The sequence below is a fragment of the Anoplolepis gracilipes genome, chromosome 8 (assembly GCF_047496725.1).
Source record: "Anoplolepis gracilipes chromosome 8, ASM4749672v1, whole genome shotgun sequence".
NCBI lineage: Eukaryota > Metazoa > Arthropoda > Insecta > Hymenoptera > Formicidae > Anoplolepis > Anoplolepis gracilipes.
Genome location: NC_132977.1, coordinates 5,414,128 through 5,440,733, shown reverse-complemented (window position 1 = coordinate 5,440,733; position 26,606 = coordinate 5,414,128). Strand labels below are relative to the sequence as shown.

The following is a 26,606-nucleotide window of genomic DNA, read 5'->3' as shown; positions in this document are numbered from 1 at the left end:
AATTATATTGTTTTTGTCATATTTTTTATGTTTGTTAAAAAAATTTTTTTTTAATTTTTAATTATTTATGTACGCTTGTAGTAATATGACTAAAACGGTGACAACAGATGTAGCAAACTATAAAAAAAATAGTTTTTTAAATATATTTTTCATAAATTTTATTAGTTATATAATGTGTAATTATATTATTATTACGTACCCTTTGAAGAAATTTGAAACCAAACTGAAAGAGTCCAAGCCCACAGAATCTGATTGGTGATTGAGTCATGAGTAAAAATTGTAGAATCTGCATTAATACAATAAATTATTTGACATATAAATGTGTTTTCATACATATATATTGATACACATATATATGCTGATTTCTTTCTTTTATATATTCAAACTTGAATAAAAGTATATCGAATATTAAAACTTACATTTTCACGAATTTCAACATCACAATTGGAATATGATAAGTTACTTATAAAATTTCCTGATGCATTTGCCTAAAATTTGAGTATGTAAAATAAAATTAATGCCACTTTTTAACGTAAAACTTATTTATATGTATATACATATATAATTGATTAAGTCAAATAATTGTCAAAAATAACTTTAAGTAAAAGCATTTTTTAATATTGATACCTTGTTGCTAACTCTCTCACATTCATAATTAAGGAAGAAAAGTCTGAAAATGTATTGGAAGAGCACTATTAATAATAGGGTGATAACGAGTATATTGTTACTGGTGCTTATTGTATGTATTATAATTTGTTGAAAACTCAGCGCTATGAATGCAAAGTAACACCCCATTTCAATAGTCATTTGTGTTCCAAATATTAAATCTATTTTGCGGGATATTTTACGTAATTCCAAATGAAGATATCTGTATAAACGTGATATTAGTTTGTCGCGAGGAGCATAGCCGTAATTAATTAATTTAATAAAATTGATATAAATTCTCTTACATCATAATCCATATAATATATGCACTTTTCAGCGCTTTTGTACATCTAGAGTGATGAAAAGGTAACCTGGGATGTTCCCAACTTTGTTTTATTTTACGTTTATTGTCTTTCGTTAATTTTTCGAGATATTCGTTGATTTGATCAAATTTCAATCCTACGTATCTAAAGGTTGAGAAAATTAGTGAAATTCTTAGCAAATATAATATAATATAAGCAAATATTCTAGTATATTTATAAATATTGAACTAACCCAAGCATAGTTATTATAGTTAAATCGCCGATAATGTTAATATGAACGCAATAAATGCGTATAAAAGAAATGTAGATAGTTGGCGCACCGTTTCGATTTTGACTTCTGGCAATTCGAATGTCTACACAAATTATTAATATAGCTATCATAAACCATCCTAAAATGAGCCATATTGTTCTCATATATAATTTGTAATCTGATATTTTTCCCAATTTTTCTAATGTATCGTTCACATCAGTGAGGTTCTTTATACAATTTCTAAATGCCTGATATAAAAGAAAACAATACGCAGTAAATTAATAATTTGTATTTATAACACCGAATTGTATCAAAATATCGAGATGTTATCAAACGAGTTAACACAGACATGTAGGAAAATTTTAATTTATTAATATTTTAGAATATATCAATGATCTAAATCTTTTATATATTTATTACAGTGTTCTTTTATTGTTACAAAAATATATTAAAAATAGTTATGTTCAATCTACAATTAGTGATTTTGAACTTTAAAGCTTCATATTTTTCTACGTTATCTTACCTTGTCATAGTACACTCCAATGATAATTGACAATAACGCTATAAATGTATTAACTCCAAACCAAATGTGATATAAGATAGAGGAATGAGTTGTATAAAATATTACTTCATATATAAGGAAAAAATTATATAATGACCAAAATAGCAACATGTACAAAAAACCAAACCATTGTATCGGAACACTTGCGGAAAACTTGATCACTCTTAAACCGCACACATAACTGATTATTAATAATGGCAATAAAATTTTTCGGATGCTCATAACGTAAGCAATTCTGAACTGCACTTTCGTTACTAGTAATTTCGCTGAAACGTAATGGAAGTAAATTTTTATTATTTTATTCATTACATTCATATATATAGGTATATAATGAAATAATCGATATATTGAATTTTACATATTGCAAGCTATAGAAACAGAGTTGAACATCACGTTTTCAAACGAAGTACATATAAGTGTTTAGAATCCAAATAATGTGTTTTTGGAACTTTTTTATTTTTTATTTTTCTACTTTTACGATTGTACTATGGCACATGATTAAAAGCATCCCGTAATGAGATATGATAATGTAATATTGTAATTTATTGTAGGGGAACGTGGGGTAGAACGGCCAACTTGAGCATTCAGCAAGTTTTTAACATATTAAAAAAAAATAAATCGATCTTTTCTTTACTAAAAATATTCTTTGGAATATCCACTATAAGAAAAAACATAAGTTTATTATAAAATAATAGTTTAAATAGACGAGATTATTGATTTAGTAAAAGCCTAGATTTTCGTGATAAGCTTTTTATGTGGGGTATAAGGACTACCTCCGAAACTTGTTTATTTCATTAACATTGATGTCTAAAACTTCTTAAAAGTTGTATATTATAATATGATATATAGAACATAAGAATATAGATTTGTATTTTTAAATAATAACTATAGATTAATAAATAAAAACAATTCTCTTGTTATAATAAGTATTTTTTTCTTTAAAACATGGAAAAATATTCTTTAATGTAATAATTTTTGGTATTAATTTTGAAAGACAGCATCTATGTATACTCTCTTTCTTTCTCTAGTATAAAAATAAAAAGTACAACATTTCGTGGGCTAATATTTCATTAAGCCTCAAAATGTATTTATTTACTTTTGATCATATAAAAAATTATAATTAATCAATATTTACATAGACGTAATATGAAATTAATAAGAAAAGATTATTTTAAAACGTAAATGTATTTACGGTAATAAAAAATAGAATTTTATTATTGTTTACCTTATGTAAATATATCGAAGAATTACAACTCAGTCGCGGAGAGCACAGCAAGTGCATTAAATAATTTATAACAACTTTCAACTAAAAATATTAAAAACAACTGATAACAGCACGCAGAAAGAGACACCTAATAGCAATAATTGCAACATATTTCATGACATGGTAGCATCTCTGTACAAAGATATTGACTCTGCACCATTGTACCCCGCGGTGCCGTTCTACTTCACATTTTCCTATTATTGATTTTAATCGGTATTATCTTTGACGATGTAATAATAAATTAGTATGATTGCAACAGAGAGAGAGAGAGAGAGAGAGAGAGAAAGAGAGAGAGAAGAAATTTTAGTAACAGGTTTTTCTTTAATGTCATCGTAAAAAATATTTTTTTTGATATATAAAATTGCTTTTATACCATAAATGAAAAAAATATAAGAGGAGATAACGTAAAAACAGAGAATACAAAGTTAACTTTTTTAATTTGTTATAATTTTTATAGTAACAATAATTTTTATGACAATTATTATATTAATTCTAGCATAATATACATGATAAAATATATGTAAAAAAATGATGTTAAATGTTTCTTTCCTGACATCTGTTTCAGAGTCATTTACATTTGTTAGGAATGATTTATTGTAGAACATCTTTCTGGAATATGAACACGTTAATTTCTAACTCAAGTATATGTTATAATATATGTATAGTAGTATAATTGTTAAAAACATGCAAAAAGAGATTAATTTACATTTAGAATATTATTTGTCAACGCCTATTTAAGTTGTGCGTTATTCATTTTTTATAGATGTCTGCTTATTTATATGCTTTTGTATCAACAAAACTAAGACAGTTGTAATAGATGAACTAAACTGAAAGACATTATAATTCCTTATTTTAAAAATAATTATTCTGGATTTAATTATTCAGTAGATAGTTATATGATATTTTTACATACATATACATTACGTATATTACATTTACATACCCCTTGAAGAAATTTGTAGCCAAATTGGAAAAGCCCAATTCCATAAAATCTGACTGGCATTTGAGTCATTTGCAGTAAAAGTTGTGATATCTACATTAATAAATTATTCAATATTTTTTGATTCTTGTATCTAATTAAACTTAAAAATATTTATTTTAGTAAATTTATTCTAAGACTTACATTTTCACGAATTTCGATATTATAAGTGAAATATTGCATCCTATTTATTAAATTTCCTGTTGCATTTGCCTAAAGTTGAAATATTGAATATAAAATTGAAACGTTGCTTTTAAAATTTAGTCATATAAATAATATTCTATTAAATGTCAAGTAATTGAAAAACAATTTCAAATAAGTGTTTTTTGAAAAAAAAAGATTAATAACATTTAATACCTTTGCACTGACTGTCTCGCACATGTAATTAATGAGAAAGAGTTTCGAAACGTCCAAAAGAATCCAAAGTAGAATTGTGATAGTGTACAGTACTCTTATATTATCTTTTACAAAATTGTTAGTAAGTATCAAACTGAATATTTCACGCAAGTCGAGCGCTAACCAAAAAAAATAGCATCCCATTTTAAAAGTCATCTGTGTTCCAAATATCGAATTTATATCATAAGATATTTTACGTAATTCCAAATATAGATGTCTGTATACAAAGGTAATATTAAATTTTATTGTGTAAAATAATCACGATTGATGGAATTTACATAAACTATTACATTAGAATCCATATCATCCTTTCGTTACTTGGAGATTTTAGAAACCTGTGTTGATGTGACAGTAGCACTTGATTTTCCGAAGCCCATTCAATTTGGAATTTGTTATCTTTCGATAAATTCAGAAGATATCTGTTGACTTGATCAAATTTTAATCTTATGTACCTAAATATAAAACAAAACTAACGAATAATGATATATCACATGTATTGTTTATATATCATATACATTGACATTCTGAAAAATTCTGAATAGAAAGCTATATAATAATATAGTGACTCATGAATTATATATATGAGTTGATTTATACACATAAGACTGTTACAGTAATTTGTGTATATGTATAAAAGAATGTACCAACCCAAGAATACTTCCAATAATCAAATCGTTGAGAATGTTAATATAAGTAAAATAATTTCTCATTAAAAAAATACACATAGCTGCTAATATGTTATAGTTAAGTTCGGTATTCATCCACAGTGCCATTCCATAATTCATGAAAATGACTATTATTAGCCATCCTAAGACAAGCCACAATGATTTTTTATAAATCTTGTGATAATTTGTCTTTATTCCAACTTTTAGAAGTGTGTCATCGATCATGTCGAGTCTCTTCAAACAATTACTAAATTTCTAACAGAAAAAGACAGTTCAAAGAGTGAACAAAATTAATGCTGCATTGAAAATTTAACGATCTCATATATCAATAATAATAACTTATATTTTATATCTGTCGCATTACGTAGAATGTTTTTAAGACAGCTTGTTTCACTAAACAGATAATATATATAGAGAATTATAAATTTAACATTTCATAATAACTTGAGCGTTGTTTCTCTCTATTAAAATATTGATATGTTAATAAATATTATACATAATAAAAATATATATCAAGATTATCTTACCTTATTATGATACACTCCAAATACAATTGACAATAATGTTGTAAGAATGTCTAGCCAAAAACAGATAAGGTATTCGGTAGAATAGGATATATCAAGTGTATAAAATATTACTGTTTTTAAGGAGAAATAATAAATTGACCAAAATAACAACATATACGAAATACTGAACCATGGTCTTAAATGATCTATAGGAAGCTCAATAATCCATAATCTTAAGCCAGACACATAACTGATTATAAATAATGGCGATAAAGCCTCACGAATGCTCTTCATTATATGGTAGTATCGTTTCGATTGCGAATTCTACTTTCTTTGTTATTAAGCTGAAACGTAATGATAGTGGATCTTTGTAATCTCAATTAGAACACTTATACATAATGAAATATAATCAATATGTTGAATTTTACATACAATGAATTATTGAAAAAAGACTGGTTGAACATATCAAGTAACACGAAGCAAATATATTTCGACATTGATCAAACATTGATGTTGTCTTTGCCACTTTTATTATTTATTTTCTTGCTTGTACGGTTATACGGTGTTATTACGCGTGATTAAAAACACTACCAAGTAACAAATGTAATAATATCGATTTTAATATATCAACTGATAATATATAAAAATAAAGTAACATAAATATATATAAAAGAAAAATAAGAGGGAGGCAGAAAGAAAGAAAGAGAGAGACAAGAAAAAAATCTAATAAGTAATTTTTATGGAGAAGAACAGAAGGTTACAGATAACAGATAGAGACAAAAAGAAAATATAAAAATTAATTTTTTTTTAATTTAAAGTCGTTCCTGTAAGAATGATAAATATTAAATTGCAAAATAAATGTAAAATACAATTTATTTTTTAATTTAGTCAGTTAGAATTAAAAATATTATGTAACATTTAAATATGTATTAAAATTAAAATTCTAAATAAGTATATTTTGAATTTGAACACACTTGTATAAATACCTTAACGCTAATGCTCTCACATGTGAAATTAATGAAGAAAAGTTTGCAGAAGAAAAAAAAAAAGAAAAAAAAAAGGAATATATTAACTAAAGTGTATAATAATAGTGGAGCTTTATAATTTTAGTTACAACATTTACATATAATGAAATATAATCGACATATTGACTTTTATATACAGTGAATACTAAAGAAAGGCTGATTGAACATATCAAGTGACACGAAGTAAATATGTTTATAACGTAAATATTGATCATGTTTTTGGCATTTTTATTCTTTATTTTTTTGCTTGTACGATTATACGATGTTATTACACGTGATTAAAAACACTAAAGTAACATTCAAGTAACAAATATAATAATGTCAATTTTAAAGTATCAACTGATAATATATAATAATAAAATAATGTAAATATAAAAGAAAGAGGAAAGAGAGAGAGAGAGAGAGAGAGAGAGAGAGAGAGAGAGAGAGAGAGAAATATTTAGAAAAATAGTTTTTATGGAGAAGAACAGAAGATTGCGGATAATAGATAGAGACATAAGAATAGAGTATAAAAACTAATTTTTTAAATTTAAAGCAATTCTTGTAAAAATGTATATTGATTTGCAGCACTAATATAGAATTAAAATCGTGGTTCAAACTTTTTTTGTTCATATCCTTAACAGTTACTTCCTTAGATTAGATATGACTTTTTGAGAATGCTTAGATTAGGTTAATCGTATATTTCTACTTATTCGTGGAATCTTGTGCTAATATAATTAAAACGGTTGCAATATATTTGAAGATCTAGAATAAAAAATTTTCGTGTTTTACATTTATTGTAAATGAGTGCTTAAATAATAAATATTTATATATATAATCATTACCCTGTACAAGAACTTGTAGCCAAATTGAAAGAGTCCAATCCCGCAGAATCTAACTGGCCCTTGAGTTACTTGTAATAAAAACTGCAAAATCTATTTTAAAATACTAAATTATTTAATATATATCTATTCTTGGTTTTTTCTTTTTATTTTAAATTAAATTAATGTTTTAGTAATGTTTAATAAACACATTTTAAGACTTACATTTTCACGGATTTCAACATCATAAATGGAATATGATATTCTATTTATTAAATCTCCTGTTGCGTCTGCCTAAAATTAGTATATAAATGTATAATTAAAATTTATTTTATAATTTAGTCAATTAGAATTAAAAATATTGTGTAACATTTAAATATATAGTAAAATTAAAATTTTAAATAAGCAAATTTGAACAAATTTGTTATAAATACCTTAACGCTAATCCTTTCACACATGAAATTAATGAAGAAAAGTTTACAGAAAAAAATAGAAAACCACAATAAAATGAAGATAAGATACTCTATTCTATCTTTCACATAATCGTTGAGGAATGTTGTGAAAAAAATTTCATGAAGACCTTGTGCTAACCAAAAACAATAACATCCCGTGAACATTGTTATCTCTATTCCCAATATCAAATCTATCTCACGACATATTTTACGTAACTCTAAATGAAGCTGTCTAAAAAATGTAAACATAATATTAGAATCAAGGAGGTTATAACTGCGATATTAATGATATTTATATAAATTATCTTACATTATAATCCATATCATCCATTTGCTATTTCGAATCTTTTGGAATTTGCGTTTCTGTGAAAGTGACATCAAATTTTCGCAAACTCGTTTTAGTCTGTATTTGTTATCTTTTGTTAAATCCAGAAGGTATTGATTAATCTGATCAAATTTTAATCCTATATATCTAAATATAAAATAGATTAATGTGTGTTTATATGTATATTAGATATTTAAACTAATATTAGTATGTTATATGCACATGTACATTATATTAAAATTATAAAAAGATTTAAAGTAAGATTAATATTTTTATACTTGGATGTATATAATATATTCATTGATATAAAAAGCTTTTTGAATCTGCTATAGATTAATTTTTCTAACAATATAAAAATATAGAGATATACCAACCGAAGTATAATTATAAAAATCAGGTTGTTGATAAAATTAACATAGCTGCAGTAATTCATCACAAGAGTTATATAAATAGCTTTTGCATTATTATAATTATATTGATTTTTCAACCATATGACCTCTAGAAAAGTCAGTAATGCGACTACCACAAACCATCCTAAGAGAAGCCATACTGTTCTCATATGCAGTTTCTGATAATCTGTTGTCATTCCAAGTTTTTCCAGTGTGTCATCCACAATAGTAAGTTTTTTCAGACAATGTTTAAATTTCTGATATAAAAAGAGAAGCAATGAGCAGTGCAGAAATAATTAATGCTAATTCAAAAATTTTAACTCTAATTTTAACTCTCTTATGTCTAGAGCTTAATTATCTTATTTTATATAGAGATATAACAAGAGAAGGATATTTATATATATATATATATATAAATGTTATTCATTTATTTTAAAATATAATTTATTAAATATATTGAAAACAAAAATTTTTCTAATAACTTAACGTAATAATAAGTACAGTATATTTTATATTTTTATGATAACTTTTTATGCGAGACAAATAATATAAGAAATTATAAATTAAGAATGTGTAATTACTATTTTAAATACTGCAGCGCCATACCATTTTTAAATACAATCGAAATTGTTAAGCGTCCCTACTGCGATTTTCTTACCTTATCGTGATACAGTCCAAAAGCAATTGACACTAATATTACAAACAAATGTAGGTGAAAACAAATTTGAAAAATGGTACTATAAATAATGTCAGATCTTATTGTATATTTGACGAGAAAATAATAAACCGACCATAGTAGGAGTATGTACGTAAAACTGTACCATGGTCTTGAATGATGTTTAGAAAACTTTATAGTTTTTAAACCACATACAAAACTAATTATCAGAAGAGGTCTTAAAACAATCCGAATGTTGTTAGTTATTGCGCGCATCGTTGCGAACTGTATTTTTTTATCAACCAGATGTGCGTTTTTGCTGTTTTGTAACAGTAACAATAATGGATCTTTGTAATTTCAGTTGAGGCACTTATGGATATTGGAATAATCAATCTACTGTTATTACTGCTATTATTTTTACCATGACTGATCCTTATTCTACCATGAAATGATGATCCTTCCACCAAGGAATGATATAATAAATATATCACCTTTTACTCATTATTCATTAAACTAGAAATGTAATGATAACATAATATGAATATAAGAAATATTTAGTAAGATATTTTTTATCACAATGTTGGTAAAAGGTGTATCTCCTGATAAAATTATATTTTACGATTTTATATTTATGCTAAAAATAAACTGTACATACAATATACACACATATATGTATATAATTTATCTTTTATCATATCTTTTTATAACATTGTTAAAATTTTTATAGCTCCAGAAATATATAATTATGTTAGGAATATAATGAAATTATTTTATATACAATATTACATTCTGAACATTATATATCAAAATTCCCTTAAATTATTTATACAGCGTTGGATTATTACTATGTAATAATCATTATTTCTTTAAAAAGTTTGCTTATTTATGCACCTCTGTTAATTAGTAGAACTACAACAGTTGTAATTGATGAGGTGAACTAAAAGATATTAATTCCTATTTTTAAACAATTATTATGTATACGATTATTTGTAATAGATAATTATGACATTTTACAATATACCCCATAAAGAAATGTATAGCCAAATTGGAAAAGTCCAATTCCGTAGAATCTGACTGGCGCTAGAGTTATTTGCAATAGAAGATGTGATATCTATATTAATATAATAAATTATTTAATGTAAACATTTATAATTTTTATTTAAATTATGATTTATTTTAATAATTTGAACAAAAAAATTAATATTAAAACTCACATTTTCACGAATTTCTACGTCACAAGTAAAGTACGGCATTTTATTTATTAAATTTCCTGTTGCATTTGCCTGAAATTATGGTATGCAAAATAAAACTTGAATAATTTTTTAATTCATAAAAATTATATAAATCTTAGTATTATTTAATAATTAGATAATTGTTAAAAGAAAATTCTAGTTAAATACACTTTGAGCCTCCAGTATTAATACCTTAGTGCTGACTGTTTCGCATACATAATTAATAAAGACAATATTTAAAATATGGTGAACAAGCGAGATTAGCACTATAATAGTGTATATTATTTCACTAGATTTGATACAATTATTGATGAGCAGTACGCTGAAGATTTCATGCAAGTCGAACGCTAACCAACAAAAATTATATCCCATTTTGAAAGTCATCTGTGCTCCAAATATAGAGTCTACTTCACAAGTTATTTTACGTAATTCCGAATGAAGATGTCTGTGTATAAATGCAATATGAAATTTTACTGTTCAAAACAATTGATATAATTTACATAAATTCTCTTACATTATGATCCATATCATCCATTTGTTTGAAGCTTGTAGAAATCTATGGTGTTGGTGTATAGAATTTGCACCAGCTCTCTTTATTCCACATTTGTTTTTTCTTATCAAATCTAAAAGATGTTGGTTAACTTGATCAAATTTCAGTGCTATGTATCTAAAAATGTAAAAAAAAAGGAAACTAATATGAAACAAGTACATGCAAATGTAAAATTTGTTGTCATATATTGTCTGTCAAGTGTTAATATATTAGCATCTTAAAAATTTCAAAAAAGCTTATATTTTTATGCATTATAATATAGTTTTATGAATTTACACAAACATAATTATGTTAAAATAATTTTCGTATACATAAAAAGATGTACTAACCCAAAAATACTTGCAATAATCAAATCGTTGATTAAGTTAATATTAAAACAATAATGTCGTATCAAAAGGATATATATAACTATTAAAATATCGTATTCATACTCTTTTTTCATCCAATATAGTAGTCCATAGTTCGTTAATATGATCATTAGGAGCCATCCTAGGATGAGATATATTGATTTTTTTTGTAGCTTGTGATAATCTGTTGTTGTTCCAATACTCAGCAATGTATTATCAACAATGTTGAGTTTTCTCAAACAATTTCTAAATTTCTGTCATAAAAAAGTGGTGCGGATAAATAAACAATTCTGTGTATCGCGGATCTTATATAATTAATAATGTAATCTTATTTAATTATTATTTAATTAATAACTGTAACTTTTTCAAAAAAGAATTAAAGAATGGAAAAATTAATTTTATATATCTTCTTCTTTTTTTTATGTAATAAATTATTATTAAATATGTCGAGAAAAAAAATTTGTATCAATAATTTGTATTGCATTAATATATATTGAATATAACATGTTTTTATGATAATTGGTTTCGCTAAACGAAAAAAATATTATAAAACCTTTCTAGCTATTTCAAAAATCAAAAATATTCACATACACAATCAAAATTGCTTATTATACGAATAATATGAAAAATTAACATTCCTTATTATACATACCTTATTATAATACATTCCGCACACAATTGACAATAATGTTATCAAAATGTCTAGGCCAATGCATATAATATATTCGATAGTAAATTCTTCATTAATAAAGTGAGATATTGTCACAGACTTTAATAAGAAAAAATAAATTGTCCATAATAATAGCATATATAACAGACTAAATCGTATTCTTGGATTACCTACAGGAAATTCAATAATCCTTAAACCAAACACATAACTGATTATCAAGAGCGGAGTTAAAACTGTTTGAATGCTTTTAATCATTACGTACACCGTTTCGATTTCGAACTACATTTGTCGACTGAATGATTGCACTAGCTTCACCAAATAGTCATAATAGAGTATCTTTATATAATTTTAACTAGGGCACTTACAATTATTGAAATAATCGATCAGTTGAAAAATTTATATTCTGCGATATTTTTAAATATTTTAGATAATGAATGATATCTTGTTTTTACGTAAGATATGTAAAAATTATTAATAATTATATATATAATATTATACATAATTATGTACATAATCATTACATATTCATAACAGAAATATAAACATTTTTTTTAATATACTTTTTCTTTATTTTTTTGTCTCAAGAATTTGTACAGTGCTATTATATATATATATGTATATTTTCTAGCCAATTGCAAATAGCTGGCTTCATCGATCACATTGCTGCTAGCAGTCTATGTTTATATATAGAAGTAAGTGAGATACGTATGTAAGAAATAAATCATAAATCATATCAATAATTATAAATTAATAATTATCATAGATATTTCTTGCTAATAATAATTATTATTCTATTCAATATATTGAATTTCTATATAATATTAATTTTATGCAAAGAATTGTCTTATGGCAACAAATAAGGTAAAAACACATTTAACATAAAAATAAAGTAAAAAGTTTTGGCTTTTTATCTTGCAATATTCTTATAAAAAAATGATGATTCGAATTTAGTATAGCATGTAGTATAATTACATATTTAGAAGAGTTTGTATTACATACCGATTATTATAAGTAGGTCAATGTCCATTTAAGGTTTTTTACGTTATATTATTTACAATTCTTTTAACATGATTTTTTATCGATCTGTGACTGTATTACTAAAACTACAACGGTCGTAACAGATGTGATAAACTGTAAAGATAAAAACAATATTTTTTACAAATATTTATGAATTTAACTATTTGTAATACATAATTATACATGACAATTACACGTACTCCTTGAAGGAATTTGAAGCCAAACTGGAACAGTCCAAGACCATAAAATCGTAATGGCGATTGAACCAATTGTAATAATAATTGTGAGATCTACATTATTATAATTGATTATTTAATATGTGTTCTTATTTTTCTGTCATTGATTTAAATAAACCAATGTTTACTTACATTTTCATACATTTCAATGTGATACGTAGAATACGATATTCTATTAACAAAATTTTTCGTTGCATTTGCCTGAAATTGAAATATCTAAAGTAGAATTGAAGACGCTTTTAATTTAATAATATAAAACTTAATATTATTTTATAAGAAATTAGTTGTTGAAGCTTGAATAAATATTTTGAATTGGAATAGAAAATCATACCTTAGCGCTGACTTTTTCGCACACGTAATTAATAATGAAGAGTTTTAAAATGTTATGAAAAAACCAGATTAAATTTGTACTTATCATCAATAAGTTATTAAAATTTATGACACATTTTTTAAAAAGTATCAGATCAAAAAGATTACTAAGATTTATAGCCATAAAACCAAAGTAACATCCCATTTTGATAGTCATTTGTACTCCAAATATCCAGTCTATCTTGCGAGTTATTTTACATAATTCCAAATGAAGATGCCTGTAATAAAATATTAGGGCTTGTTATATAAATATGTTATGTGGTTGACTGTTACATATTTTTGTTAAAGTTACGTATATTTCTTACATTATAATCCATATTATCCATTTATTGCTTGAAATTTTCATAAGTCTGTATTGAGATGAATGCAACAGAAGATTTTCCCAAGTTTGCTTTATTTCATGATTGTCATTACTTGTAATATTCTGAAGATGATCATTGATTTGGTCAAACTTTATTCTTATGTATCTATATAGAGAAACTAATGTGAATTATGCCGTTTATTAACAAATACATATATATACATATATTGTACAAGATCTAAGAGCAATTTGAAAAAAGTTTAACAGTTTGTCATAATACATGCATATAAAATTTATGTATAAATTTTTATATTTGCATAATTTTGCTATTACATAAAATCTTTATACACAATTTTATGTATACATATATGTTCTACAATCTATTGTACTAACCCAAGAATACTTATCATAGTTAGATCACCAATAAGGTTGATATGACTGCAATAATTAATTATAAAGACAAGATAAACAGCTGTTGCTGTATTATATTTAAAATGATATTTCAAAGTTAAAATGTGCATGAAATCTATTAATATGACTATCGCAAGCCATCCTAAAACGAGCCATATTATTCTCTTATGTAGCTGCTGATAATTTATCGTTGTTCCTAGTTTTTCTAGTGTGATGTCTACAACAGCAAGTTTTCTCAGACAGTTTCTAAATTTCTAAAAAAAAAAACAGGAGAGATACACTTTGAATATAAATAAATATAATTAGTGCTCTTATATGGAATTTTAATTTTATTTTCTAGTAATGCTAGTATAATCCTGCTTTTCTTTTCAATAACATTGTGTGTATGTGCTAAGATATGTAAATATTTATGTGTATATATTTATGTGTATATATATATATATATATATATATATATATATATATATATATATATATATATATATATAATATTCTTTTAAAGAATAATTTTATTAAATATATCGTCAAAGTAGTTTGTTAATAATTCATGTGTTTAGAATGTAAAGTATATTTTATGTTTTGCTGACAGTTAATTTTTAGATAAATATAAGAAATTTTACATCTCAATAATTTACGGACACTAACAACAAGATTATTTAAAAATAATTGAGATTATTTATCGGTAAAGTGCATATTGTGTTAATATTCTCTTACCTTATCATAATATATTCCAAACACAATTGATAATAAAGCTATGGAATAATTCAGACCTTGGAAAATATGGTGTATGTTTTCAAAGAACTTCATAAAAGACCCTGTTGTATACCATACGAGGAAATAGTAAACCGACCATGAAAATGATACGTATAGGAGGCTAAACCAAAGTCTTGGATGACCTACCGGAAACTCAATAATTTTTAAACCAAATACATAATTGATTATCAAAAGTGGCGAGAAAACTGTCCAAATGTTTTTAGCCATAGCGGATATCGTCACGATTGCAAACTATGCTATTACAGTCGATCGGATACGGAATACGACGGTATATTCATAATTGCTGCACTTATGCGTATTATAATTATTGATCTGCTAAATTTTATATATCGCGAGCTATCAAAAAAGTCTCATTATAATATGTTATCTGTTTATATTCAAGCACATTTACAAAAATTATCAATACAATTTTTGAAATACTTATTACTTTATTTTGATATTTGTACGGTATTATACGTATTTAAAAAAATGATAATAAAATTCCACAAATAATAGAACTAATTTTAATTGGCATTATATAAAAACACAATATGTATGTACATTGTTATTTAACGTAATAATAGAAAATTTGTGATAGAAGTTTTCCGTAAAATTGTTTTTATATAGAGAACGATTATAATTGTTCGAAAAATAATTGAAAAAACAGGAAGAAGATAGATATTAAATTATCATAAAAATAGAATAGAATTTTATTTTGTAATATTTCCTCAAAATAATGAGTATTATATAATTCTCAGCTAAATTATATAACTTCTAAAAATATATTTATAAGAGAAAGTTATGTTACACATTTATATTATGTTACAATATTATATAAGTTGATATTTATACTTATACACAGAGAGAAAAATTTCTTTAGATTTAATAAAATTTATGCTTGAAATAGTCAAAGAAAGCTATTTATTTCAAGAAACTAATAAGATTATTGGATTTTTAAAATAACATGTATCATATAATATTGTTTAATTCAACGAAATAATACTTTTTTCAGTCAATAAAAATAATGTTTCATATGACATAATGTTGTTTGAATGAAATAACTAAATTCAAACAAATCATTCAAACAAATCGTCCTCTCTGTGTAGTATGTGCTGATTATATTAGTCATATTTTCATTAAAGTCACTATTTATTTACGTGTGCCTGTATTAGTATAATTATAACAGTCGCAACAGATGAGAGGAACTAAAAAAAAGGTAATGGCATTTTTTAGATATTTCTAATGAATTCCACTATTCATAATAAGTAATCAAATCATGATTACAACGTACCCCTTGAAGAAATTTAAAACCAAACTGAAACAGTCCAAGTCCATAGAATCTGAGTGGCGCTTGAGTCAGTTGTAATAGAAATTGTAAAATCTATAAGAATAGATTTGTAATAATAGATATTCTAACGTACACTATAGTTATTGTTTCTTGCAAAGTATGTTTTAATAAAAAATTCTTAGCAAATTCTTATTAAGACTTACATTTTCACGAATTTCAACATCACAAATAGAATATGATGCGATATTTATAACATTTCCTGTTGTACTTGCCTAATATTAAAATATACAAAATATTGTTAAATTTATTTTTGATTTATTTCTGGTAATTAAATTTTATTATTACTTAATAATCAAACAATTGCTAACTAAAAATAAATTAATAAGTTTTATGAATTTTAAACTATAATATACGAATAGAATTGATACCTTGGCACTGACTTTTTCACATACATAATTAATAAAGAAGAGTTTTAAAACGTGGAAAACAATCCATAATGAGAGTAAGACAAAAAACTCCACTTTTAATTTGCAGTAATTCTCGATTAATATTACGTCAAATATTTCACACAGATTTGCTGTTATGAAACCGAAATACAATCCCATTTTTAAAGTCATCTGTATTCCAAATATTGAGTTTATCTCGCGAGATATTTTACATAACTCCAAATGAAGATGTCTGCGTAAACGTGATATTAGAATATTAAGATTTATAAAAAAATTTTTGCAACATATATTAAATTCGAGTCTCACATCACAATCCATAATACATGTTTCTTGCTTGGAGTCCCCGAAAGTCTTCGTTGACGAGATTGTAACATGCGATTCTTTCCAACTTGTCTTATTTTATTATTTTTCATTATCTTTTGAACATTTTCATTGATTTGATCAAACTTCAATCCTATGTATCTAAACATAAATAAAGCTACAATAAATATAATAATATTATTAATAGATATAGATTTATTTATAATCTGTCTCCGAAAGTTTCAAAGAAATTTAAATTCTTATAACAACACATATACATGTATATACTTTTATTTTATACGCATAAATTTACTAGAATAATTATAATATATAGTAATACATAAAACCATGTACCAACCCAAGAATACTAATAATAATTAGATCGTCAACAAAATTAATATGATAGCAATAATTTTGTATGTAAGGAGCACAAATAACTATTAGAGTATTAAGATTATATTGTCTCAACCATAAAGTCTCTCCAGAGTTCAATACTATGATTGACATGAACCATCCTAAAATGAGCCATGTCGTTCTTTTGCGTAGCTTTTGATAATTTGTCGTTATTCCGAATTGTGCTAAAGTATCGTCGACAATAGCAATTCTCTTTAAACATTTTCTAAATTTCTAAAAGAAGTCATAAAGAAATAATACAGACAAATAGAATTTATCTCAGAGGTTGATCAGTTTATATTTAATAATGTAATTATTTCATTTTTTTTATTTTCGAAAAAAAGAGAAATGAATATTAGTTTCTCTGTTTTTTAAGGAATAATTTTATTAGATATATGGACGAAAAGAAATTTACTAAATGTATGCTGTATCAAGATGAGGAATATTTTATGGTATTTTTATTTGCTACATAAATATTGTAAGACATAGAAAATTAAGTTAATAAAAAGTTAATAATCATTTACTTTAAATACTCAAGCTGTACCAAAAAACAGTTAAGTTTTATTTTATTATTAATGAACGATTATGTACCTTATCATAATATACCATAAGAACAACTGATATTAACAATATACAAATGTTTAGTAAAAAGAAAATCGTATATAGTGAATAAGCAAGATCGACATAATATGGTATCATAATAGATAATATATATGTCACGAGCAGAAAATAAATTGCCCAGAATAACAGTATATATAACAAACTGCACCATAATTTTGGATGGCCTGTCGGAAACTCGAAAGTTTTTAAACCGCACACACAACTAATTATTAAAAGCGGTGATAAAGCTGACTGAAAACTTTTAATCATTGTGTGCACTGTTCCGATTATAAATTGCGTCTTTTTGTATTTATGATGGTTACTATCAAGTGTACAACTAAATGGCTGTACTAATTATACTTGATAATAACAATCATAGATACAAAAAGATAAAGTTATTAAATGTAACATTTAATTTTTTCTTAGAAAAAAATGGGTCATCTTCCTTCGTTATCTGCGTAGATCGGATGCGCAACTAACTGTCAATCAATTTCTCATAGTATGAAGACAACAGGATAAAATAATTATAAAATTGTGAATAGATATTTTACTTTGTATGAAAAGATATAGTTTCTTGAGTTTTATTATTATTTTTGTTGAAATTTTGTACAAGCAGTGAACATTTTCATATTTAATGGCTAACAGGTACACATAAAACATAAACTGACGATTAAAAATGTCATTCAGTAAAACATTGTTTAAATTACTCTTATGTAACACGACGGTATTGACCAAATGGTTGTCAGGACTACTGAAAGACAGGAAGAAATCCACTCTTTTGTTTTCTTTTTTGCGCACAATTTATTTATCATTTTATAAATAATGCATAGAGTGTGTGTGTGCTGTATCTATCTCTTTATTTCTACAAGAATAAATCTTTAATTTAATTTTAATTAAGTTGTATTAATCGATTTATTAAAATTTTATCATGTTTATCGAAAAAAAGGTGATAGATATATATCTTTTATTTTTTTTATACAGAAGAAATATGTTATTATAATATGAATACTATTATAAATATAACAAATATGACTACTGTGTTCTTGATGTTTTTTTTATTTTTCAATTAAAAAATTTACATATAGTACTTATTAAAAATAAATGTTATAAAAATTATAACTGCACTTTTTGCTGACGATTACATTGATAAATTATCATAATTATAATTGATACACTTGTGAGTATTGAAATAATTGATTTTATATATTGCAAAAATGACTTTTGATTAATATAAAGCATTTATCTTAAATTTATATGTTAAACTAAAGCAAATAGTAATGTTAGTAATTTAAATTTATATTTTTTAATTCAAATTATTGTGTAATATAGAATATTGTTTAAAAAATTGTTATATAACAGTAAGATATGATAGTGTTCTTTTCAATTAGTATCAAATAAAAGTATATTAACACGAATAATATTTACAATATTCTGCTTTCTATTTTATAGTACCTCTTTAGAAATATAAATTCTACATATTATTGGATATACCGCTTCTAACAAATTGAAAAAAAAAATTATTTTATATATATATATATATCAAAGACAATTTCAATATTTTTTATTTTTGTGTTTTAGACGAATATAACAGGAAATGTTATAAATAAAATATCTTATTCCATTCGTGATAATGAGATTTGTGAAAATGTAAGTTTTAATGTATGTTTGCGAAAAGTTTTTATTAAAATATATCTTATATATATATATATATAAGATATATTTTAATATAATATTTTTATATATATATATATATACACCTTATTAATGTCTATTAATATATTTTGAATACAATAATTAATTATTTACTAGAATAATTAAATAAAATAATACTTCTTAATGATACTAGTTTTCGTAATAATTACAACAAAAATTATATAATCTGTAAATAATTATATAATTAGAAACGCCTTTAATAGGGTTGATCAATTTATTGAGAAAAAGTTCTGCCTTCCTAATATTAATTAAATTGATTAAATCTGATAAATTAGTAAATATGAATTGCTTTTGCAAATTTCAAAATGGACGAAACAATACTCAAATAGCTTGATATAAATAGTTAAAGTGTGTTTTATTTAAATATCTATACCAATATATTCTAAATAATAGAAAGGTTATTTGTATATATTATTTTATTATTTATTTATGTAACTGTTTCTAATTCATATTTTATTATATTATTTTTATACGAAGATATGTATATCTTGATACAAATTCCAGACATAAAACAATATAAATTCATAAGTTGTTGCTTAAAGTTTAAGCAAAAACAACTCTAATTTCGATCGTTTTTTTCATACGCAGAACATATTTTGAATGTTCTTATTTATTAATATAATTATTTTATAAAATTTCACAGTAAACAATATTGTAATAATTGGTGATACAGTTGCATCATTATTTGAAATTCAAATATTGTATTTAATTTACGTGATATCGAACACATTTCTAGATGCATATGTCTGAAATGTACTTGATGAACATTATTATACATACAATATAGTTGATTTTCATTCCATATATTCTACATATCCGAATTTTATAAATTATTTTGATAGAAACTTTATTTAAGTTGTAGAAGACAGTAGGATATAATTTTAGCTGATCTTGAGAAAATGTTTTTTGTATCAAATACTATTTATTATAGAATGTTATGATAAAGTAATAATCTATTTTAACATTATAAATTTCGCATAATAAATATTTTATTTTGGACTATAATTGAATTTCTATTTTTTTATTAAGACTATATCTGAATCTAATTAGAAGTTTGGGAAATTGATAGTTGTATTATAACCATCTAAATAAATACAAACCCATTGTATATAATTAGAAACGTTAAACTTTGTACAAACATACATACGAAATAAGAATCCTTGCTTATATTATTCTGCGTCTCGACATCAATAGAAAGGTTTGTCAATTTATTGAGAAAAAACTCGGTTTTACTTGCCTAATTAATTAAAATCGATTATATTCGATATACTAAATAAAATTTAGGGTTTTTATAGCTTTCGAAATGCTGCTGAAAAATCGTTTTAGAGCAGTTTTAACTGATATAACTGATGATCAACATAGATAGTTAATGATTTCTTCCATAAATATCGTCACATGCAAAAGTTATCACTTTCTTACTTGCAGAATTATTTTAAACTATTTTCAAATCTATCATACTTTATTATAAAATAATCTGAGCACTGTATATACTATTGAAAAGCTTATGTTAATAGTAGTTATCATGAGTATGTAAATTTTAAATTTTTTAAGAAATATCCACGCTCTAATAGTAAAGTATGTATAAAACAACTATATCAATAAAATCTAAAGAATGGTAAGACGTAATTTTGGTCGATCGTTAGGATACTTGAATACTTAGAATCCGAATAAGCAAAACACAATCGAAAGCGGACGTATAACTGTTTGAATATTTTTCATGATAATTTCTTGAAATTGAATTTTGTGCATTTACTTTGCGTTGTAATGTCTGTTGTAATATTATAAGGTAAGAAAGCTACTTTGACTTTGACATGGTTAGGAAGATATTATATTATCCAAAAATGTAGCAATAAATTGTCCATAAAAAAAATTGATTAGTAAAATGCCAATATTTTTGCATATTATTATTTTAAATAGAATACACTATAAAATAAAGAACATGAAGATATTTAAGTTTGTATACTTAAACTTTTATAGATCATTATATTTCATTTTTGTTTCTACAACAATTTTTTTAAATGTCTGGGAATGTGGGAAGTGTAGATAGATAATAGTAAAAATTTATTTAAAAGGGTGAAAAAAAAGAACATACTTATATTACTATTTTTTATTATATACAAAGTAAAACTTATATATATATATATATATATATATATATATCCTCTTCATAGTTTATTTTTATGCATTTGCTTAATATTTGCCATTACTAGGTGGAATGGTATGATACGGATTAGGAACATTCATTTGTATTATAATCACCAAGACGGTCACAACTGACGCATAGAACTGAAAAATATTGATATTTTTATTCTTTTACTTGATAAAGGCAGTCTTCTTAAACTACATAAATTGAAAAGAAAATTTTGTGGAAAGCACACCTCGTTTTAAAAGATTTTAAGTACAATATTTTTTGTGTATGTGTATTTTACTTGATATTAATTTATATTTTTATATATACACTGTAGAGCATACCTTACGAACGAAGCCAGAACCAAAAATGAAAAGCCCCATACCAGAAAATGTCAGCTCTCTCTGTTTTATTTGTAGTATAAATTGCAGAATCTAATAAATAATTAAATAAATCTGAGATACAAATATTAAAGTACAAAACAGTTAAAGGTTAAAACATTACATGAAATTGTGCGAAAGTAATTTACCTGCTCTCGTAAGTCTTCTTCAGGATTTTCAAATAATTTGTAAAGAATTCTCATCGTTTCATTCGCCTAGAATTACATAAATATAAAATAAAAACTTTTAATATCGAAAATTTATACAAAAAGAATGATCAAGTATCTTGCATAAAAATTGTTTAACAACAGCTTTATTTAGTATTATATTTTTTATTATTGCAAAATTTGCAATGTTTATATTGTTTAGTCTTTGTTATGTTAATTATAATTAATTTACAATTATTTCATTTTTTGTTACCTTATTGCAGAGAGTTTGACACATAAGATTTAATGCGAGAAATTTCGCATTATGTACCATACCCCATATACAAGTAAACATGTTATCTAGGACTTGTCCAATTGCAACATCTGTATTTCTATCTATATATGATCTGTAAATATGGCGAAATACATCTACGAATAGCACAAAGTAACATCCCATTTCTAGTGTCATCGGTATACTGAATATTTTGTTCAGCTCGCGTGATATGAGGCATAACTGTAGATGGACGTGTCTGTAATCGAATCAGAAAAGATCGCTGTAATTAAAATAAATTATAAATGTGTACAAAAAAAGAGTAAAATTTGTGTAGAAATATAATCAATTTATTGATTCATTTTTTAATTATTATGTTTAAAATTTATGTATTAAAATCGAATATTTAAATATATTAAATTTCTGATTAATACCTTAAAATCCATATATACTCCTTACATGTTTTAACGTCTATTCTTTGCCCATCAATTAATTGTAAGGTTAATTTATTCCGTCCTTTAGTACGTTCATCTAATATATCATGAATGTACTCATTGATCCGTTGAAATCTGGATCCAGTATATCTGAATTTAATGAAGAACTAAAGCTGGAAAAAATTCGATATCTGGCTGATCTTAAATTTAGAAAATTTAAAAGAATATTTGATATATACACATACATACGTACATACATACATGTATACATATATACGTATATGTTTTTTATTGTATTACTAAGTCGTGAAAATAATCTAAATTATATTAAATTTAATATAACAAATTATATGTTTTTTCTCTACATTTTTATTATCTTATATATTTATTATTTTAATTTAGTATTTTATATTTAGTTATATACACATATATATAAAAAATACATTTTTTTAAGTAGCATTATAGCATTCTTTAAATAAATAATGTTAAATACATATTTTGAACTCAAACATATATAGTCTATTAAAGTATTACAAAATCTTGCAAATCAAAATATCTACATAATTTGTAAAATTTTTTAATTTTTTCTATTGTAAATATGTTTTAAAAATATTTTTGTTACGCATTATCTGTAAAATAACTTTGAAAAATACACGTATATACTGACCTCAAGATAATTACCCATGTCAAAACATTAAGAGTATTGATGTGAATTAAATGATTTGCCACAAAAGGAACACAGATACGAGTTAGACTGAAATATTCGTAGTTCAACCACAAACTGTCAGATGCATTTGTAAGAAAAACCAGTGCAATCCATCCAGTTATTATTCCAATTATCCAATTGTACAGCCGTCGATATTCTTTCGGCGTTCCGAGCAATTCCAATGTGTCATCCACAATGGAAAGTTTACGTAAACACATTTTTAATTCCTTGGAATATATAACATCGACTGATTATTATATAATTGTTATGTATTAGAAAGCTATTGCTAGTGGATTATGAATGTATTTTTAAAAAAAGATGATTAATGTTATTATTACTTTGTATTAATATTATTTTTCGTCTAAAAATGTAAACTTGGTTCTTATTTAAAATATGTAATATAAATACATTATATAAATGTAAATAAATATTTCTAAATAATCTATCTTTGATAAATAATATAAGTATAAAGAAATTTCTTACAAATTTAAATTTATTTATAATTATAAAAGAAATTAGTTCTCTTAATTAATTAAAATAAATTTGAGTATATATTATAAGTTGATAAGATTTAAGACACAACAAATATGAAATACAGTTCTGAATACAGTTCTAAATTTTTACCTTAAAACGAAAGAAACTGACAAGCATCGACATAACTGCAGTGATTATTATTATTATATTAAACCATGACACGAATAGATATGCAGTGTAACTAGTGTAAACTAGATAATAGAAAAGATATGTGTAAAGACTCCACATGATCAAGAAATACGAATAAGTAAAATATGGCCTGGATTGTCCAAAGGGATATTCAAAGAAGCCCAAGCCACAGAATGAACCGACGATCAATAGTGGTGAGACAGCTTCCTGAATTGTTTTCGTCATAGTTTTCGAGTCACCTATTTTAAATTACATTTTGCTGTACGAGATATAAATACACTCTGACAATTTTTGCAAAAATTTTAAAAGTTCTTACTCTTACACTTTTTTTTGTAGACTCTCACCGAAACTTTACGTGTATCATATGATACTAATCGACATTGACGCAGTATTGAGCGACGTAATAAATAGATGAACAATTTAAATTAAATAGCCATTTCTTTGCGGTATTGTTATCTATACATATGTAATTTTCTAAAGTGTAAAAAAGCGATAAATTTTTATGATATTACATCTCTACTATCAGCAAATGTCTCTACAATAAATTGTAAGTGAATTAAGTAAATTAAATGAAGTATGAATTATTGTTTTTGGGAGAATAGAAAGCAAACATAAATGTTAAAATCTAATTTTTTATATAGTTCTTAAGAAATAATGAATATGTGTATAATATTATATTAAAATAATATAATATGAAACTAAATCTATTTATTAGAGATGTCATCAAAAACAAGAATAAATGCTTATGCGTTTATTACTATCTTATATGTAGGAGAAAATTAATATTTCGGTTTATGATTTTAAATGAACTTATAATTATTCTAATTATCTAATAATTTATTTATAAATATGGATTCTAAACAACTATAATTAATATTAAATGTGTGTATTTATAATTTAATTTAATGCTTCAAAATATTTCTGTATTTTTTAAAATAACTTCTGTACATGATAATGCTCAAACATATTTACATACGTAATATTTAATATATACATATAATTTGATTATGTTATCAAATAACATTGCATAAAACAATCTTGATTTTTGCGATGTTAAACTTGATGAAGGGTTAATTTGGTTTTTTTAAAACGAATCATTACATTTATACAATATTTGACATAAACATTCTTTTTAGACCAGAATAATTACAAATGTTACAATTTTTATGTAGAAATAAAAGAAAATATATTAATTAGCATTTACAGACATAATTTATACTTATGTTTGAAAAATTATTTTGTTTTTTTTGTTATTTTTTTTATTGTTGTTAGAACAATTTTATTAAAAAATAAGGAATGAGCTGTGTAGATAAAATAAATTAATAATTAGTTTTACATATAATAAATCTCTCTCTCTCTCTCTCTCCCTTTCTCTGTAGTATGTACAGGGTGCTTCTGCAACATACAGAGCAGTAAGTTGGGTTGCCTATTTGACGATCGGCAGGGACATGCTTTACCGACTTTGCATAATTGAAAAATTATAAAATCAGAGGATCGATCATATAATTTTTTCTTTGTAAAAAGTGAAAAAAATTACACGATTAATACCTCAAATGCAAATCCGATAGGGAATGAGAAAACTGAAATCGGCTTTTAACATACAGTATAATTGTAATATTTAATAATATAAATAAAATAACATAGATAATACCATTAAAATATAATAACACAATTAAAATATAATAACACAGATAAAATAAAATATAATAAATTTAAACAAAAAACCTTTTTTTTAATGCTTATAATATGTGTTCAATGTAACCTTCATTTTCTTCTGAACATAAAGCAATCCTCCGCATAAAATTTTTTCTCACTCTGGCAATCATTGAAAGAGTGATTTTCGTACACGCGTTACGAATTCTATTTTTAAAATCTTCTGGATCTTGCGGCAGAGTCTCATATACTTTGTGTCGCAAAAAGTTCCACGCGAAAAAATCCATGGCATAAAAAATTTTTGATAATTCTTACAAAAAAATTTTTGATAATTTTTACGAACAGAAATGTGGGCAGGGTATC

The 26,606-nt window shown here is 24.2% G+C and overlaps 4 protein-coding genes across 4 annotated transcripts; all 4 read right to left on the bottom strand.

Annotated features, from left to right (window-relative positions):
* LOC140668942 (uncharacterized) lies at nucleotides 1-1,015 on the bottom strand. The gene is made up of 5 exons (XM_072898291.1): nucleotides 951-1,015; nucleotides 628-868; nucleotides 420-488; nucleotides 200-286; nucleotides 1-117 (listed from the first exon to the last, which is right to left on the bottom strand). Exons 1-5 carry the CDS (start codon nucleotides 953-955, stop codon nucleotides 58-60), a joined length of 462 nt encoding a protein of 153 aa, XP_072754392.1. The 5' UTR covers nucleotides 956-1,015; the 3' UTR covers nucleotides 1-57.
* Nucleotides 1,016-3,578: 2,563 nt separating this feature from the next.
* On the bottom strand, nucleotides 3,579-5,316 carry LOC140668940 (uncharacterized). The gene is made up of 7 exons (XM_072898290.1): nucleotides 5,068-5,316; nucleotides 4,710-4,871; nucleotides 4,381-4,636; nucleotides 4,168-4,236; nucleotides 3,988-4,077; nucleotides 3,751-3,871; nucleotides 3,579-3,653 (listed from the first exon to the last, which is right to left on the bottom strand). The coding sequence occupies exons 1-6, from the start codon at nucleotides 5,307-5,309 to the stop codon at nucleotides 3,791-3,793; spliced, it is 900 nt and encodes a 299-aa protein (XP_072754391.1). The 5' UTR covers nucleotides 5,310-5,316; the 3' UTR covers nucleotides 3,579-3,653; nucleotides 3,751-3,790.
* Nucleotides 5,317-13,097: 7,781 nt separating this feature from the next.
* On the bottom strand, nucleotides 13,098-14,368 carry LOC140668828 (uncharacterized). Its single transcript, XM_072898151.1, has 6 exons — nucleotides 14,352-14,368; nucleotides 13,963-14,124; nucleotides 13,620-13,875; nucleotides 13,421-13,489; nucleotides 13,253-13,342; nucleotides 13,098-13,166 (listed from the first exon to the last, which is right to left on the bottom strand). The coding sequence occupies exons 1-6, from the start codon at nucleotides 14,366-14,368 to the stop codon at nucleotides 13,098-13,100; spliced, it is 663 nt and encodes a 220-aa protein (XP_072754252.1).
* A 1,899-nt stretch (nucleotides 14,369-16,267) lies between these two features.
* On the bottom strand, nucleotides 16,268-24,947 carry LOC140668827 (uncharacterized). Its single transcript, XM_072898150.1, has 15 exons — nucleotides 24,913-24,947; nucleotides 24,552-24,829; nucleotides 23,889-24,154; nucleotides 23,222-23,371; nucleotides 22,791-23,046; nucleotides 22,520-22,585; nucleotides 22,335-22,424; nucleotides 22,064-22,148; nucleotides 18,141-18,166; nucleotides 17,515-17,783; nucleotides 17,163-17,318; nucleotides 16,839-17,088; nucleotides 16,614-16,682; nucleotides 16,414-16,503; nucleotides 16,268-16,327 (listed from the first exon to the last, which is right to left on the bottom strand). The coding sequence occupies exons 2-15, from the start codon at nucleotides 24,813-24,815 to the stop codon at nucleotides 16,268-16,270; spliced, it is 2,097 nt and encodes a 698-aa protein (XP_072754251.1). The 5' UTR covers nucleotides 24,816-24,829; nucleotides 24,913-24,947.
* Between the last annotated feature and the right edge of the window lie 1,659 nt (nucleotides 24,948-26,606).